Source organism: Filicampus tigris, chromosome 19 (assembly GCF_054856515.1).
Source record: "Filicampus tigris isolate MCC_2025a chromosome 19, RoL_Ftig_1.0, whole genome shotgun sequence".
Lineage (NCBI taxonomy): Eukaryota > Metazoa > Chordata > Actinopteri > Syngnathiformes > Syngnathidae > Filicampus > Filicampus tigris.
The window spans coordinates 10,078,135-10,096,244 of record NC_141235.1 but is presented as its reverse complement, the minus strand read 5'-3'; the positions used below and the strand labels follow the sequence as shown (position 1 = coordinate 10,096,244).

At 42.4% G+C, this 18,110-nt stretch overlaps 3 protein-coding genes across 15 annotated transcripts in view; 1 reads left to right on the top strand and 2 right to left on the bottom strand.

Annotated features, from left to right (window-relative positions):
- Positions 1-158: 158 nt before the first annotated feature.
- On the bottom strand, positions 159-4,952 carry ghitm (growth hormone inducible transmembrane protein). The gene is made up of 9 exons (XM_086017598.1): positions 4,820-4,952; positions 4,426-4,589; positions 3,761-3,863; positions 3,375-3,486; positions 3,014-3,155; positions 2,817-2,925; positions 1,576-1,764; positions 1,324-1,495; positions 159-711 (listed from the first exon to the last, which is right to left on the bottom strand). Exons 2-9 carry the CDS (start codon positions 4,567-4,569, stop codon positions 627-629), a joined length of 1,056 nt encoding a protein of 351 aa, XP_085873724.1. The 5' UTR covers positions 4,570-4,589; positions 4,820-4,952; the 3' UTR covers positions 159-626.
- Positions 4,953-5,912: 960 nt separating this feature from the next.
- LOC147129418 (carbohydrate sulfotransferase 3-like) lies at positions 5,913-12,203 on the top strand. The gene is made up of 3 exons (XM_086016217.1): positions 5,913-6,090; positions 9,343-9,557; positions 10,190-12,203. The coding sequence occupies exons 2-3, from the start codon at positions 9,478-9,480 to the stop codon at positions 11,433-11,435; spliced, it is 1,326 nt and encodes a 441-aa protein (XP_085872343.1). The 5' UTR covers positions 5,913-6,090; positions 9,343-9,477; the 3' UTR covers positions 11,436-12,203.
- fbxl15 (F-box and leucine-rich repeat protein 15) overlaps positions 6,234-18,110 on the bottom strand; it is a 147,807-nt gene continuing 135,930 nt past the window's right edge. For 2 of the 13 annotated variants that reach the window (XR_015082459.1, XR_015082464.1), the window contains 3 exons: positions 10,286-10,805; positions 8,943-9,069; positions 6,235-8,854 (listed from right to left, as the gene is read on the bottom strand). The gene's annotated coding sequence lies outside the window, so the exon portion shown is untranslated. Of the gene's footprint in view, positions 8,855-8,912; positions 9,070-10,285; positions 10,806-18,110 lie in introns of all 13 variants that reach the window. The other 11 variants (XR_015082457.1, XR_015082463.1, XR_015082455.1 and 8 more) reach the window with 11 other exon arrangements.

Sequence of the window (18,110 nt, the reverse complement as noted above, 5' to 3'; positions counted from 1 at the left end):
ATAGTGACTTGTGCACACCTGTCGCCAAATGGCGTGCGCACTCACTTGCAAACCTTCAGTGACATACGGGCTTCAGGGATAATCAAGAAGTTGTGACGGAGACACCCGGAACACATCAATTGACCTTTAAAATTCAAAGTCAAAAATAAAGACAAATGTTATCGATCAGAGTCATTTATTGGGCAATTCCGTTATTAAAATAACACTCTTCCCTTACAAACCAACACCGAACAGATCTGTATTCAACAATAAATACATAATGAAAATCAATGAAGAACAAAAGGCAGAAAATAAAGAAAAACCTTAAGTTCAGTGAGGCCTCTGCTTTTAAGAGCTTTGTTACTCTTCTTAACCATGTGAAGCGCTTGTGCTCCGAGCAAGGGTGCCCAAGTCGGGTCCTCTAGAGCCCCAGACCAGCTTGCTTTGGATGTCTCCCTCCTCTAACACACCTCGTTCAAATGATCAGCAAGCTTTGTCATTTGAATCAGGTGTGTTGCAGGAGGGAGACATTCAAAACAGGCTGGAATAGGGGCTTTTGAGGACTGGACTTGGGCATGATGATAAAGACCCTAACACCTTTTTTGTTTCTAACTTATGACGCCATTCAATGCTTGGAACCTGCTCGTTCACTTCCTTCTGCCGCCGCCATTTGCCAGGATCATCACCAGCCTGGTGAAGATGTTCAGTGTGTCCATGTAAATCCCCATGCAACTAGAAAACATAGAAATAGATGTTGGTGCTCATGACAACTAGAGATAGACCGATTATCGTCCGGGCCGATTATCGGCGCCGATATTCAGTAGTTTGACGAATATGGGTATCGGCCGTTTTTAAAAATCTGCCGGCCGATAATAAATCAATTTAAAACTGTTAACTTCAAGGAACTATTTATTGGAATTTTCAGTGAACTTTATAAGAGATTCAGACCCTGGGAACACTATGCACCTTTTGTTTTTATTTGAAATCAATATAATAGAATATCACTTTTTGTGAGAATTTTCCAACAAAGATGGCCACATTGGCAAACATTCATAATCATTTAAAAAAAATAAAAAAAGAAAAACTCAACATTGTACAAATCCGAAAAATTGTTCAATAAACATATGCTCAAGACGATTAAACACATTTCAGAGTTTTATTTTGACGCCAATATTTTTAGTGAAAATGAATATCGGTTATCGACTAACTACTAATCGTAATCGGCCCTGAAAAAAACATAGCGGTCTATTTCTAACGACAACCCTCAATTTGTAATTTTTTAACACTCGACAAACAATAGACTACAAAGACAACCCATTCAGTCATCATTTGGCGTGGACTTACGCGTTAATGGGGTCGTAGTTTTGCACACCGTAGAGCGGCTGCGTCTCGGCCCTCTTGACGACCTTCTGCGTGTCGTAGAGCAGGAACATGCTGAAGAGGACCAGGCCGCCGTAAATGGCCACCGAGTACAGGCCGGCCCCGAACGCAGAGGTGGGTGGCAGGAACATGGACCCTGCCGACCGAGTTGCGACTTCATCTTCCCACTTCAGGCGGCCATCTTGAGAGCGTGTGTGTGTGTGCGTGTGCACTTACCAATAGAGGAAGCAAAGACCACCCCGAAGCCGACGGCCAGGGGCCCGCCCATGTTGAGGAACCTCTCACTGGGGGCGCACATGGCCACCGTGGAAAGGCCGCCCACGATGCCTGCCGTGTACCAGGCGGCCCGCATCATCAGCGGTCCTCCCAGGAGAGTCAGGGGGGCCACCACAGCTCCCATCACACCTAGAAATAGAAATAGTCACAACTTGCAAACGCTTACATCAGACCTCAAGGGTATGACTTTGCCCTCAAATAAATATTTATTTACACACACAGGTAATAAAACAATACTCATGAGCATATATTCTTCCAATGTGAAAAATCTGTTAAATTCATGAAGTTTGATACATCTTCAACACTTTTTATTTTCATGTAAAGTTTATCTCCATGCATGTACCACACTGCCCCTAAGAGGCCAACGGGTGCGTAGCAGGAAGAGCAGTTATTAATTTTAATACACGGTTTGAATTGCTATTATGTCAATATCTTAGTATTTCACTTATTAATGTGTTTTCTGTTTGTTAATTTGGGTTATATTTTAGATGAAAGGGGAAGTCAACCCAAAAATATTTTTGACCAGAATATGTTCTATGCAGAGCCACTAGTTGAAACAAGGCATTATGATAAATATTGCATTTGTGGAATACGAGTTAATCCACTCGTTTTTAGTCATCTCAGGGGTGTCGACATTTTGCCACTTCTGTCGACTGAAAATGACATCACATTTGGGCTCAGCTAACGGCCAATCACATCTCACCTGTTTTCTGAAGCTGAGCCGTGACTGGTCATTACCTAAGCCCCGAGCAACTGTGATGTCATTTTCAGTCGACAGAAGTGAAAAAATGGCGGCCCCCTGAGATGACTAAAAACGAGCGGATTCACTCTTATTCCACAAACAATTAATCGCACTCCCTTGTTTCAACTAGTGGGCCTGCATAGAACATATTCTTGAAAAAAAAACGTTTGGTTTGACTTCTCTTTAAATTTTGGTAGTCAATCAATGAATAATCATGTTTATTAATTATGATTTCAACATCACTCAAAATAATAGTGATTATCATTTTTTCCCATAATTGCCCAGCCCTAATGAACGGTACTTTTTTTCTGGCATATTTGTTTGGTGGTGTGATATGAGCTTTTTACTCATGTAAAAAAAATATGCCTCGTCTTAATAAAGATCGGCAAACATCACTTGAGACTCTACATGACTGCCCTCTAGTGTTGCATGCACATACCTGCATGCAGCATCCAGGCCAGGTGCTTGGGCACCGGGCTGTGCTCGTACGAGATGGACCGGACCAGCATGCCGGCGCCGATCATGGCAGCAAACGTAGCTCCGATAGCCTGGGGGGGAAAAAGAAAAAAAAAAGACAAAGTCTCTATGACTCCGTTTATGTTGATGCTCCAACTTCCCCTGGCAGGGGATCCTCACCATCCAGGAGCCTCTCATCATGAGTCCCATGAGCGCCGGGGTTCGGCTCACGGCGACCGCCGAAAGAGCCGTCAGTCCCACGCTGCCCGCAAAGTACATATAAGTGGAGTGGATCCTGTCCTTCACATATTGAGGCCAAATCCTGCACAAGAGAAGGGTGAAAAGGAAACGGTTAAACAAAAATAAATAATAAGCTATATCCAGAGTAGGAAAAAAAAAAAAAGGCAACAGACTATAAATGATTGAGGGAAAGAAATAAGCGTGTTGGATGTATGTAATTGTAATAAGTAAGTTTAAGTTGCTCTATCCCAAGAACATTTAAATACACAGTGTAGCATATAAAGAGCGGTCGTCGACTCACACTGCTTTCTCAATGGCACCAATTTCGTTTGACATTCCCATGCCGTAGTAGCATAAAGCTCCCAGTCCCACTGCGGCACCTCCAGCTAGAATCATTCTTCCCATGATGTCAACTGAGAAGATATCACATTGTGGGGATGCGGTAAATAATGAGATGAGGAGACAAAGGCAAGTCATGTCTCTTTTACATCAATTTGACTGTTAAACAGAAAACTATTCTTTCAAACCTCCATCCCCTCCCTTGAAGGAGGAGGTCCCTGGTGAACTCTCACTTGTGGGCCACCACATCATTGTAAATACTGGATGATGCCTCATTTCATTTTCATTCACCTCATCTCTTTTTCATTTTGCTTTTATTTTTTTTCTTGCATCAACTGGCATACATACTTTTTAACGCCGTGCCTGTAGCTGGCTCGAAAGCAGCCTCTTTGAGTTGATCTCTGGTCGTCCTGGCCCGGCGGAAACCAAATCTGGCCTTTGAGGAAAAACCCTGACAAAAACAAAATCGTTGATGTAGAAAGATGAACTGAAACAGTGAAAAAAATAATAATATTTAACTATTTAAGTAGAATAGAATGGGAGACTGTGAATATTTCACAACAAATAAGTGTAGAATCAGAATAGTTTTGTCACGATATTGTCACACGGTGAAATGACCAACAAGGGGATAACAGAACGGAAGTCCGCGGGGTCGCTTTTAACACCACGCCGTTTAATAAGTAAAAAAAAAAAACAATAACAACAACAACTAAAAAATCACACCTTGTCAAAATGACAGTTCTAGAAGATCTAGTTAGTAAATTTAATATTCTAGTTTTGAAGACAGGAATGGTCCATGTTTCTTTTGAGTCGGTTAGGGACTTAGGGCTAGCTATGGTGCCTTGTGGGTTACTTTGTTGACACAAAGCAAGTCAGCAAAAGTGCCGTAAAGTATTTTACACCCATTTAGGTGCCATTTATACTGAGAGCTAACATGCTAGCTATTGCTAAGCTAACATTCTTGCATGTTTTCCCGGATTCCCCCAGTGATGCTAGGCCATCCTCATGAGTACCTGCTGCGGTGTGAAGAGGGTCGGGCATGGCTTCAGGTTGAGGGTGGACGACCTCAGATTGGCGGAGCCGTTGGCCACCGCGGAACGGAACCCCGCGGCGAGCGAGGGGATGCTCCTCAGGCTTGTCAGCCTTGCCACAAGCATGGTCTCGTTTGTGCGTCAAACTAGAACGAAAACACTCAGCACCATGATTATGTCACATCATTCACAAAACTATAGTAGAGGCTTTCGGCTAACAGAATTTAGAATTTGCGAATCATACCAACATTGACTCAAACAGCAACATCGTTCGCATTTTAAACGTTAAAACATGGTCTGAATACATCACTTAAGTGTTGATTTAAGTCACCTATTCATTATAATATCATCGACACGTTAAGTGAAGCTTACTTACGGGTATGTGCGTAGTTGTTCACCTTCTCGAGGAGACGGAGCCGCAGAATAATCGTGCGTGTGCTTCTGACGCAATTGTTTTGTAATCTTCCGGAAAACTCTCGTGACGTAATCACGGCGCGACGCCGCCGTTGGGAAATGTAGTTCTTCAAAGTCGAGTCGAAGACGTCATAAACGCAATATAAACAAATTTACAAGTTGCCTTTAACTAGGTAGTCAACTTAAAATCAACTACTTTACAGCTCTTTAAGCCTTGTGTATGTATACATATATACATACATATATATGTATATATATATATATATATATATATATATATATATATATATATATATATATATATATATATAACATTATCAATCAACGTCAAATACAATACAATACAATTTTATGTATACAGTATAGCGCATTTCATAAAGCTAGAGCTGTAACAATGCACTTTACAAAACAATAAACAAACAATAAAAAAGGCCATAATTCACAAGTGTTAATCAATGAATTAACATAAACAGTGCTTAAGAACGTATATAAAGCTAAAAATAAATAAATAAATAAATAAATAAATATAAATTTCAATATATACACATAAAAATAAAATAAAAGACGTCTACTACCGGGCCGAACTTTTGTCCCAGCTGTGCGTCTCTGGCTGATCGTATGTGTTTGCAATAATTTGATAACATGAGTATTATTGTTAAAACATGAATAATCCGATTGTTGAATCACATTAAATCGGTTACATTTGTTAATTGACACCTTGCTTGCATTAATGAATCCAATTCGACTGTGCAGGTGTGAATCACCCGATGCCCACTTGTCGCTGTGCCAGAGTTGCAAAATATACTCCACTAGAGGGAGCCAATCCGCTTTTGTTGGGACTGTATTCAAGTGGATTAAACTTCTATAAAGCAATTTAAAACATGGACTGTGGCACTTTTTTTGATGACCTACTTTGATTTGTTATGTTCATGGCATATTTATGTGCAAATTTGTTTATGTGCAGATGTGTAGTTGATTCATCTTTTTTTTTTTTTTTTTAAACTCATTCAATGTCAATGGGAGGTCCCCTCGTACGTCATCCAGCCAGAGGCAAACAGTTGGTACGAAAACTTTTTCATCCAGTCTGACATGCAGCTACCCTACTGGAAATACGGACCCCTATTGGACTCTTAGACAACGTTTGTGTGTGTGTGGTGAGAAAATCATGGGATTAATACTCCGAGTTCGACGCGCTCAATTTTACGGATTAAACAGCGTGGGCACATCAGCATGGTGGGTACACGACGAACGGGCACCTGATTCAGTTGTCGTAGCGGGAATGAAAAGTTCAGCACCATAGTTAGTGAAATGTAGTGAGCCGCTTACAAAGCAACTCAGTTGCAAGAGGGAGTGACTTCTAATTTGGGATCCTTTATTAAAATAGCATGACTGCAGAGTGACTTCAATTATTCACTTATTATCTTTATTACCCATCATATTTCACGGATTGAAACATGCCCAGTCAAAATTAATATCAAGATACTTTATGTATGTATGTTTTTTTCTGAAACTGTACACAAAAGAAATCTAATCTACAAATGAAAAGTGTGTACATTAATGTATGTATATACAAATTAAAAGCACCATCAAGGTAGGCATATATCACGTCAAATAAGAAAAAAGGCTATATTTTCTTAAAAAGCCATATGTCAAATCTGAATTGCCCTAAAATGTACAATTGTATAAAATCTGATATTTCAAATAGCTGTCATTTTTAAAAAAAAGTTATATATATATATATAACATATATATGTTTAACATAAAGTAAAACGATAGTAGTCAGTACTGTCTTACAAAGTTGTATGAAGTAAATTATGTTGTCTGAAAAAGGTATACAGTAAAGTTGTATTACAATATATTGTACAGAAATCACTGTTGACAGAGATTAAAAAAAGAAATACATTGATTTTGTAAGATAAAATTGTTCATTTTTATTTTTTGATGCTATTTAACAACTCCTTGCACTCACTAACTAATCCCATGCAATTGGGTTGGTTTCTGTGCAACAATCAATCATCAACAACAATATGTAACCAAGCAATCAGGAATTCATTTTCTTTTGGTAAAAGAATAATAAAAAGACACTAAACTTTATAGTGTTGGCAAAAAAGATGTGACAGCAAAACGTAATAATGCATTGTGACAGGGAAGTCATTAATGAATATAACAATGTGAAGTTAAAAAAAAAGACAAAATCAGTGTAAATAGAAAAATACCAGAATAAAATTGTAGTTATCAAAAAGACACTGTCCTGTGGCTTGAAATACAATTAGCAAGTGTATGAAAGAGGAAAATTATGTTGGTTGGGGAAAAAAAAAAAAAGTTGTATTTGCTTTGCTCGGTTCTGTACAAAAGGCCCAAGTGGGCCGTGTCAATTTCGCAGGCTCTCTGTATGAAAGAGGCTTGACTTTCTCTCTGGTGTCACATGACCCCAGACGAACCTGTGGTCTGGTCACGTCTTGACGTGCGAATAACCCCGTGCAGTTTGACGTTTCGTGGGGGTCACTCCTGCGTGAAGAGGCCTTTTGTGGTCGCGGCATGCGGCAGGGTGGTGCAAAATGAAGCTGAAAACTTAGCCCCCCCCCCTCCATCCAGTATATTTACACCAGTGATTCCCAACTTTTCCCAATTCGTGTGTATTTTCTCCAAATATCAGACCTTTGTTTGCCTCTCCATGCCAGCGACGTATAGTGACAGGAAGAACAATATAATGCTCTTTAGATGGCACAAGTTACAGGACACAAGAGACTTTTCCTAATACAAAATTAGCTCCTTGGTTCCTTCAAGGCTGGGAAACACGGCCTTTTTTTTTTTATGCACCATTACGCCTCAATGACTACAAACTTCCTGGAGAATTTCACAAGCAGTGTCCAAGCATGCTGAGTGTTTAGACTGCGTGCAGTCATTTGAAGTACATTAAAAATAAATCCCAGACATGCTTCTGTGCTGCGCACGTCAGCGTACCAAGGACTGGAATCCTAGTTGTGTTACATGGAAATCAAGGGGGGATTGATTAGCCAATTTGTCCGTCTGTTTTTTTTTTTTTTTTTTTTTTTTTTTTAATGCGTGTAAGCCGGACCGCTCGCCAGCTAATTGGAGTGCACATTTCAAATCTTTGAAATTCGCACCAATGGACACTTTAGAGTCTGAAATGAACTCTACACACGTTTTTGGAATGTTGTGAGGAAGCCCACACACAAGTCACGCAAGCACGGGGGGAACATGGAAACACCAAACGGAACCCGGCACCCGTGTCTCACAGTTTTCAGGTTCCGGGTTCGAATCTGAGCTCCAACCTTCCTGTGTGAATTGACTTGAAATTGTCCATTCGTGCGATGGTGAGTTTGTCTAAGTACCCCGCGATTGGCTGGCAACTCATTCAGGTCACCCACCTTAGATGAGCTAGATAGCTTAGATGCATACATTTTGACTAATACTTGGTTTGATTTGAGCTGGTTTCACACAGATTCTACAAAATTGCCACATCAGACACACACTAGAAGACAAGTGTACATGTTTGGGTGATTGAAGACTCCAAGTTATCCATAGGCGTGACTTTGTCCAGCTCAGCCACAAACCTAATGAAAACAACAAACTTGTACTTTTCCAAGGTACAAGCTCAACATAACTACTCACAACTGGAGCGTTTGGATGTGCCCTCTTGTTGAGGAACAAAACCGGATTCTGAGGGAACTGTGAGCCGTCATCAGCACCTTAGCAGATGGTCTAGTTGGGTATCAGTAGCTCATGTGTTGAAAAGATCTCCTGCCGGTGTTGACAGGGAGCAGCAGCTGGATGTCAGGGCCGCCGTGACCTTGGGCGAGGAAATGGCAGGTGTCAGGTTACGGCCGCGAGAGGAGTTTCGCGTCTGATTGCGGTCGCTCACACAAGGCTAGCAAGCGGCCGCAGACTCGGATTTACAGTTTCTGAGCGGCCCGGCGGGGATGGGCGGGCACGGTTCGGCATGCACGGCTGCACTCAAGATAACTGGGACTTCCTGGAGCGAGGGACTGAATTAGACACACTTTTTCCTTGTTTCTATTTTTTTTTTTTACCTTCCTTCTCAAGATGTGATGAAGTGGTACCTTGACTTTGCCAGGAAAATTTGCTCCGTGACCAGGCTTATAATTCGCTTTACTTGACGATCAAAATCATTTATCCTCATTGATGGTCACTGCAATGCCGTCAATCTGTTTACACCCTCCGAAAAAACTGCAGAGAACAAAAACATCATTCAAGACAATGTCAAGAAATGAACTGGCAACACAAAGCAAAAGATTTGGCTGAGCGATGGCTGGGAAAAACTCGCTCGATTGTATTCAAGCGTGTCCGTGTGGCTGTTCCTCTTTGAATTTCTGCTTGATTACCACCCGTGCCTCAATGCATCACACCTCTGACAGTGCAACAACAATTTCCTCAATGTTTCGACACAAACTTCAAAAGCAAAATGTGTAACGGACAGTGTGATGTTGGCTTCATTCGCAGGTTGAAACATCGCAAGAACCAGTCTGCAGGAGAGGGCAATACAAATAACTCCGAGGCTCTTTAAGGCAACCTTGGCGGTGGGAGATTGGCAGAACCCCTTAAGAAGCGCGCCCGGGCACTGCCACATCCAAGAGAATGAGGATCAAATACACTATACCCATCGTCTTCTTCGTGGCGCTCGTTATCATCGAGAAGGAGAACAACATTATCTCAAGGTGAGTCCGGAAAACTCTCAAGTGACACTTTTGCGCCAAGTCGTAAGGTTGTCAAATTGCAAACTACACGGGTCCCCCGGGGATACATTCCAGACCTCCCATGAGAGATGAAATTCCACATTATAGAGAGAGAGAGAGAGAGATCATGTAAAAATAAAAATTAGTTTCTCCCACATGCTAGTAACACATTTAACCTTATTAAAATGCACTTTAAAAAAGTATCCCTTAGGGCCTGTTCTCAGAAATTTAAGACCTATCCTATGACATCACGTTTAGGAAACGAAAAAAAACTCTGGCACAGTTCTCCAATTTGGAGGCAAGCACCTTTACTGTAAAACTGACACATTAAAGAAAATAACTTCAAACAAAATATTCAATGAAACTATACAATTCCGTCCAATTAAAGTCTGCTAGCTTAGTGCTAAGAAATACAAAATGGCTAACGGAAATGAGCATGGATGTCTCTGATGTTTATGACTTACTGCATAAACATTTCCTACTTCAACACACAAGGCGCAGAACCACACGCAAACAGAATTCACAGACGATGACTGTTACTGGAGATGAGTTGGGGACCTTCTCTGCCTTCTTGCTCTAAACTGAAACAATGTTCTTGCTGATAACATTCACAGGGTGTCGGATAAACTGGCCTTGAAGCAGACCCCCCAGACCCCGATACAGCCCAGCCGATCTGCCAACGCCCCGCCGAAACGCAATGTTTCCGTCACCTCCGTGGGCAAGCTGAGCTCGGCTTTCGTGCTGATGAAGCGGCGCCTGGAGAACTACAGCGACTACCAGCCGGCGGCGGCGGCGGCGGCGGCGGCGGGGGCGGCAATGACAAGCCGCAGGAAAGACATTCTCCTTCTGGCCACCACCAGGACCGGTTCTTCCTTCGTGGGCGAGTTTTTTAACCAGCAGGGCGACAACATGTTCTATCTCTACGAGCCGCTGTGGCACGTGGAAAAGATGCTCACGCTGGAGACGGGCGGCACCAACGCCACAGCCGCCGCCAAAGCGTACCGCGACGTGCTTCGGCAGCTCTTCCTGTGCGACTTCTCCCTGCTGGAGAGCTTCATCGACCCCCTCCCCGTGGAGCACGTCACTGCCTCGCTCTTCCGCAGGGAGTCCAGCAGCTCCTTGTGCGGCGAGGCGGTCTGCAGCCCTTTCGTCAAAGGGCTCTTTGAGCGCTACCACTGCAGGAACAGGCGCTGCGGGCCCCTCAACCTGACCATGGCGTCCGAGTCCTGCCTGGAGAAGGAGCACAGAGCCATCAAGTCAGTGAGGGTGCGGCAGCTGGAAACTCTGCGTCCTCTGGCCGAGGACCCGCGTCTGGACGTGAAATTTATCCAGCTGGTTCGGGATCCTCGGGCGGTGCTAGCCTCCCGCATGGTGGCCTTCGCCGCCAAATACGACAACTGGAAGCAGTGGGCCAGGAACAGGGACGTCCCCATCGACGAGGAGGAGGTGAAGAAGCTGAAGAGCAACTGCAACAGCATCCGGGTGTCGGCGGAGATGGGCCTCAGGCGGCCGGCGTGGCTGCGCGGCCGCTACATGCTGGTGCGCTACGAGGACGTCGCGCGCTTCCCCATGAGGAAGGCGGCCGAGATGTACAAGTTCACCGGGATCCCGTTCACGCCGCACGTCAAAGCGTGGATTCTGAAGAGCACGCAGGCCTCCAAGGAGACCAGCGGCATTTACTCCACGCAGAGGAACTCCACCGAGCAAGTGGAGAAGTGGCGCTTCAGGTTGCCCTTCAAGATCGTCCAGGTGGTCCAGAAGGTCTGCGGGCCCACACTCAAACTTTTCGGCTACAAATTTGTCACCAGTGAAGAGATGCTAACGGACAAGTCTCTCAGCTTGATTGAAGATTTTTTGTAGACCCTCACGGACACAGCGTTATATTTATTAGCCTCTAGATTTTTATTCTGATATTTAACACATTTTTACTTTGTCTTACTATTTAAAATAGCCAGAGGGAGACGGTTTGGTCTTGTCCACAAATTGCATATTTAAAAGCAAGCTCAGCATGTGAAAAGCTTGCTTTGTGTTTTTTTGCACTCGGGACAATTTTGTCGCTGCGACAGAAACGGGCTTGTCGTGCGAGTTCAATTGCGGAGCAAACCGAAGCTTTCCGAAAAGAGAAAATTAATGGAGGCAGTCAACATTAATGAGCAGGCTCTGGGAACCTCCGCAAACTGTTTAAAGTTCCTGAGTTGGTCCAAAGTCCAAAGAAACTCCAAATGAAGTGGTAGCTTTATAAAAATAAATAAATCAAAAAGAGCAGGAAGAAGATACTACCATCAGTATTCAGTCACTCCAGTGTTCTCGCCATTCTTCCTCATTTTCAGGTTGACGTCCGCGCATATTGCCAACTGTTTGAAGTCGTCTTAGCGACTGTCGGCACCAATTTGGTGAAACCAGATGTTTACATTGCTGCCCAAAAACAAACATTCCGGACCCTGCAGCTGGTTTGCAGATTGGTGCCATGTTTGTCCGCGAGTCTCGGATCTGTTGACACAAGCCTCTTGACCGCTGATCGAGACGCGGAGAAGGGGGCAGGCAGGCCTTGATACTGTGGTCAGCACGACCCGACCTTTCAGGTTGTTTCTTTTAACGTTGGTCGCAATAAACATGCTTTGACACAGACTCGTGAGTCCTCGTATTGTGGCGCTGGCGCCGGGTTAGCGCCGTACCGTTATGTTGCTTTATGACCTTGTTTGGAAGAGTTATCGCTTATCTCTCTCAATGATCATGGGGCAACGACCATGTAAAAGGAAGTACACAAACACTGTACAAGAGTCACGACTGGTGACAAAATCAGGGGCGGAGCCATGGGTGGGCACAGGCCCACCCAGATTGAGAGACTGCCCACCCAGTGAGATTCATGAAAAAATATATACGTTAAAATTTTTAGTAAATTATGAAATTATTTGTGTTTTCTTTTATTGAATATCAAGAATGGCATAATTGTGGTTGTCTAAGGAAAATCTGAACTTCATATTATCCGGTTTGTCGTTTTATTTGAATATACGATGTGCCGGGACAGGAGGAAAGTGAGAGAAATATTCAAGCCCACCCTGATTTTTCCAGGCCCACCCATTAGCCACGTTCTGGCTCCGCCCCTGTGACAATTTGCTTTATTTACACCTTTATCCAGATTTTTATCTCATAATGGCTTATTCCTTGGCTCTAAACTCAACTTAAAGTCAATTTGGTGCAACTCTGTCAATTAGTTGTGCTAGCAAACCAGATTGGACAGAAAGCATGCTGTATACATGCTAATGCTACTTGCTAATACCAAAACTAGTTTGTTGCCATTACATTAGTTGTTTCAGTAATGCTCTAATGACCACATTTAACTACAGTGTCCATAATTAGGACAAACTGATTGTGAGCTATAATGCTACGCTACTCCCTGTCGCATCGAGGATGTCGAACAGACGGGCGTTGCCATCTTCACCATCTTAACCAGGAACGTCAGGAGGTTTGTGTTTGATTAAAACTGGAATAAACACCATCCTGTGTAGGTGGGACCTTCCACTGGCGCACGTAAAAAAAAAAAAACTCAAACTACGGTGTCCGCAAAAAAAAAATGTCCAAGTTGCAGTGAACCGCTCTCTTTTTACACAGTGACTGCTTTGTGCGGCCAAGAAAGGGACGCTGTCGAGGCGCACTCTGTGTTTACCGCCGTGGCCTGGGCTATTTCAGTTACTCAAGGCTGCAATTAGCCCGACTTTACATATCATGTGGTCGGCTCGCGTCATTTTGACCCGCCCTGTCCGATGCACACCATATCTTTTCCTACTCATTCTTTCATCTATTAAAAAAAAAAAAAAAAAATCAGACTGATTGCTATGAGTTGTTTTTTTTTTTTTAATACAGTTTTTTTTTAATACGGGTTTAAGTAAAAGAGGCGATGCTTTTATAAACTCTTTGGCTGTGTTTGGAATCACTCCCTAACCGTTATATAGAGCGTTCATGGCAAACGGCACCATATATAGGCCACGATGTTAAAACGCACTCTTAACGTGGAGGGAGGAATGAGTCGCTGATAGTACAAATATAAAATAAAATCATTCACCAGTTCCACCAGCCCACCAAAACAGGACGCGAAGTCACCCCACCCTCCTGCTTCATCGCCACATCAACCACCATGACCACCCGACCAAAAACACCATATGACTGTGCAGCATAGTCATTGTGGGAAGGCTGCATTCAACTGATTAAGCCACTGAGGCACCAGCAGCTTTTTTTTTTTTGACTGATCAAAGTGCCACCTAGTCAATGAAGGCGTTGCCCCGTGACTAAATGTACAAACAACATATTTTCGGCTCGTTGGTAGGTGGGTTCCATGCGAAAAAGTAACACAATAAATATCATGGGTGGGCAAAGTTTTACTCAATTCCTTAATCCAACCCACCAAGGATTGAAATGATCAAGACTCCTGTAATATTTGTGGAGATGCTAGTTGTAAATTCTAAATTTCTCACGTTGAGGCCAAAACAGGAACTAGTAGTTTGCATACAGATGTCAAAGATTCAATGTGGTTTGGTTTCCCCTTTCCATTCTCGCATTCAAACAGCTTTAAAAAGGTTAAAAACTTAAATTCAATCGACGCTCGAGGTTAAAGTCAGTCTGAAACTAGTTTCTGGGCCATGTGTCCAGATGTCCCTGTCATGTGAACACTCGGTCTGTGATGTAATGTTTGATTAAGTTAAGAAAGATTCCATCAGACATGTGATCTTTACCAGAGACTTGAAACAAAATACAGTCAAATATTTTCACCCTGTTTGGTTTTCTCACTGCTTCCTAATCAGCATGTTTATGAGCGTTTATCGCTGTGATTATGACCTCAATTTGTTTGTTCTCAGTCACTTTCGATAACTCCCCTGGTTTAAACAAACAACAGCCTTGTCGGGAATTGCTTTTTTTTTTTTTCTTTCTTCATTTGAACGACTTGACGGTGCTGAAGGCCCCAATGAAAAGCTGCGTAGGTGTTAAACCCAGACACATGCATGATGTGCTCAAGCCACAATCTATTTCCTGCAGCAGCATAAAAACAAAATAAACCCAAGCTCATTATTAAAGTCGGTAATGTGTACCATTACACCATCAATGACATTGTGATTATTACTATTAAATCATTAAAAACAGACATTTCATACAGTAAATCATTAGATTTCGTAAACCGGCCATTAAATATCTCCTTCATAAAATTAAAAATATTACATGCAGTTAGTTGCTTCCCTGTCCGAAATGACAACAACACCGTCGCGTCTAGAATGAAACCAATTTTACCCCAATCGTATGAGTCAATATCCAGTAAATAATGTGGAATTAAAAATTTTTTTTTTAAAGTTGTAATGGGTTTAAATTGGCCAAAAGTGACCACGATAGAATATATACGTATATATGTATATATATATATATGTTTATATGTACGCATAAATAAACATATGAATAATAAACAGTCAGACTTCCAGTCCCTGTCCTTTATCTGCCGTGTGAGGCAGTAGAGCCTGAAGTTGTCATGGAAACAGCATGATGACTGATGCGTCTGCTTAGCAACAAGCCGAAGGCATGTGACACGAATCCACGTCGCCCATTTGATTTTGGTCAATTAGACTAATCTACTGCTGTTTTTCTAGTAGAAAAAAAGTCAACTGACTCATCGGCATAAATGATTTTGAAATACTTGTTCATATTTTGTAGTTTATTAGTTCATGGCGTCGTGAGCGCAAAATGAGCTGCCATTCCGGGGCTTCCTCAGCCGGCGGAGGAGCACAAAAAAGCTTCAGTCTTTGCCTCAATACCTCCTTTTGTCTACGCTGCTAAAAAGAATTGGGAGGGGATAAAACGTATTTCAAGGCACTGAATAGATGCTTCCCATTTGTACGCGGACTGGCTGTGCTCCAAGTGGAGTGTCGGAGTGCCACTTGGACGACACTTGAGCACTAAAAATAACAATAGGAGAGCCGCTATCTTGCCCTCTGGTTGCTCTGCTTGGGTGTGGGAAAGTGCTTTCGCCGCGCTGTCCCCAACAAACAATTGTCCTTGGTGTTGCTCTCATTTGATAGTCCAACTTGCAAACCGAACCTGACTTGACCCGTGCAAAAAAAAATAATAAAATAAATAAATTAAAAAAAAGAATTTGTCAACTCGCATCACCATCCATCACCGCAGGCTCTAATAACCTCCAGTGGATATAAAAAGTTTACACACCCCTGTTGAAATGCCAGGATTTTTTGTGACAGAAAAACTTTGTGACCTCTAACCTTTACAACTCAAGTGGAAAAAAAATCTTTTAAAGGGGAAGAAAAAATAAACTACTGAGATAATGTGTTGATTTTTTTTTTCTTTTCCCCTCGAAGGAACAAGGTGTGACAGCGTTTATTTTAACGTGACCCATAATGAAAGGCTGCTGGAGCTTGTTGTTTAGAATTGTCATGGAGGAAACAGAGGCATATAGTTTCGGGATTTTATATTTGTAACACTGGGCTAAGTAAAAAACAGAGTGGCGAGTGTTGTATTAGTGGTGTGTGTCCACTGGGACACGCGGCTAAAATAAGACACAGTGGGCCTCACCACACACACACACACACACACACGTGCACTAGATTTACCTCTTAAATTGTGTCGGGTCAAATCTGACCCAGTTTGACATTGGCAGCAATAAAAATACCGAATATCATTCTTTCACGTCGGATGACTTTTTCAAAGTGACACAAAATACACAATAATGGAAATGTTTCAAATTGTCGCAAGTGCTACAAATGTGTTCTTTCTTCCGGCCGCCCTCTAGCCCTCCTTTCACTTCTCCTCCCTCCTCTTCTCCTTTCATTTCCTCCCACCTTTTCTCCTTCTTTAATTTCCTTTTCTCCTCTTTTGGTTACCCCCTTTCATCATTGTCTCATCTCCTGCCTTCTTGATCCTTTTGCTTTCTCTTTCTATTTTTCCGTGTCCTATTTTCCCATCGCTACATTTACTCCTCAACTCTTTTTCTTCATGAACCCTTTGTCCTTCCTTTTACTTTGCTTTTCTCTTACATTCTCACTTCATCCCTCTTTCCTTTAGTCCCCCCATCCCTTTTCCCTCTTCTCATCCTTCCTTTGTCATATTTTTCTACCCCTTGTTCTTTCCTTTACGCCATCTAATTTTCCCTCTTTCTCTCATTTTATTTTACCTGACATTTCTCCTTCTGCCTTTATTTTCCTTTTAACTTCCCCTCTTCTCCTTTCCCTTCACGTCAGTCTTTGCTCATCTCCGTCCTGCTCCCCACTCTTGTTTTCATTTCTCATTACTCTTCATTCCCCTTTCTTTTTTGCTTCCCTTGTGTCTTTTCCTCTTTATCCTTTCCTCTTCCCATCCTCCCTTGTCTGATTTTTCCTACACCTTTTCCCTTCTCTTTTACTTTGCATTTCTCCTTCTCTCCTCTCACTTTCCTCCTTTCATTTCACCTCTTCGCTCTTCCCTTGTCCCTTTCTCCTCACCTCCTTACGCTTTGTCCCTTCCCTTGTGACAGCATATCCCTCAGTCTTTCCTTCCCTGTTCCCTCTTCTTCTTTCATTCCTTTCCCCGATTTTTCTGTCCTTTCCTTTCCTCCTTTCAAACCTTTTCTCCTCCTCCTGAGTCTGCTCCTTCCCTCTCTCGCTCATCACACTCCTCTCCTTCATCTCCTACAGTACAGGTGGAGCGCATGGGCCATGGGGACGTGGAGGGAACATGTTGATACTTCTGCACTTGACACAAAGCTGCTCTCTATCTGGTGCGCACGCACGCACGCACGCGCTGCATAAACACACAGTAGCAGGCCAACGCCTCGCACAAGCTAACATTTCTTCTCATCTAAAAGCCCCCCAGAGCTGCTTCGGTGTATCATTATACACTCATGGTATAATGACACTAGGCTACAGTATGCACTCGACATGTACTGTACAGTAAATGCATTCCTCGCATTTCAGGGGAGATGCAATTACTGCTCCAGTAAAAACCCCGCAAAAAAAAACAACAACAAAAAAAAACAGCCTTTGTGGGCAGCCTGTATAATAATAAACACATAACTGGGCGTTTTCCAAACTATAAATTAGGGCTGACAAAGTTAAAGCGTTAACTATGGAGATTAATTAAAATTTTTATAATGCATTAAATATAACGCATTTAAAAAAAAATTAACTCAGTTAACTCAGTTTTATTTACTTCCTGTGGAAGCTTCCCTCTATTCACTTTGTAGCCAAACTTAGAGGAGAGTCACTGTCGCAAAGATGGACTTATACGTAGTTTTAATTTTAAAAGTTGCTTGATGGCTCATTGGAGAAATCCAAAATAATCCGCGCACTTTGCAAAGCCAAACTCATATACCATATTCGTTGTACGTCTTTGGTGTCTTGTTCAACAATTGTATATTACAGGAAAATAATCATATTTAAAGATCAAAGAAAGCTATTAGAACAGTCTTTGAATCAAAATACACTTTTAACTGTTTTCCATATGAATTCCAAGATTTTACTCCATTAAATATCAGTCCAAGCTTTGTAAAATATTGTAGTTGAAAAA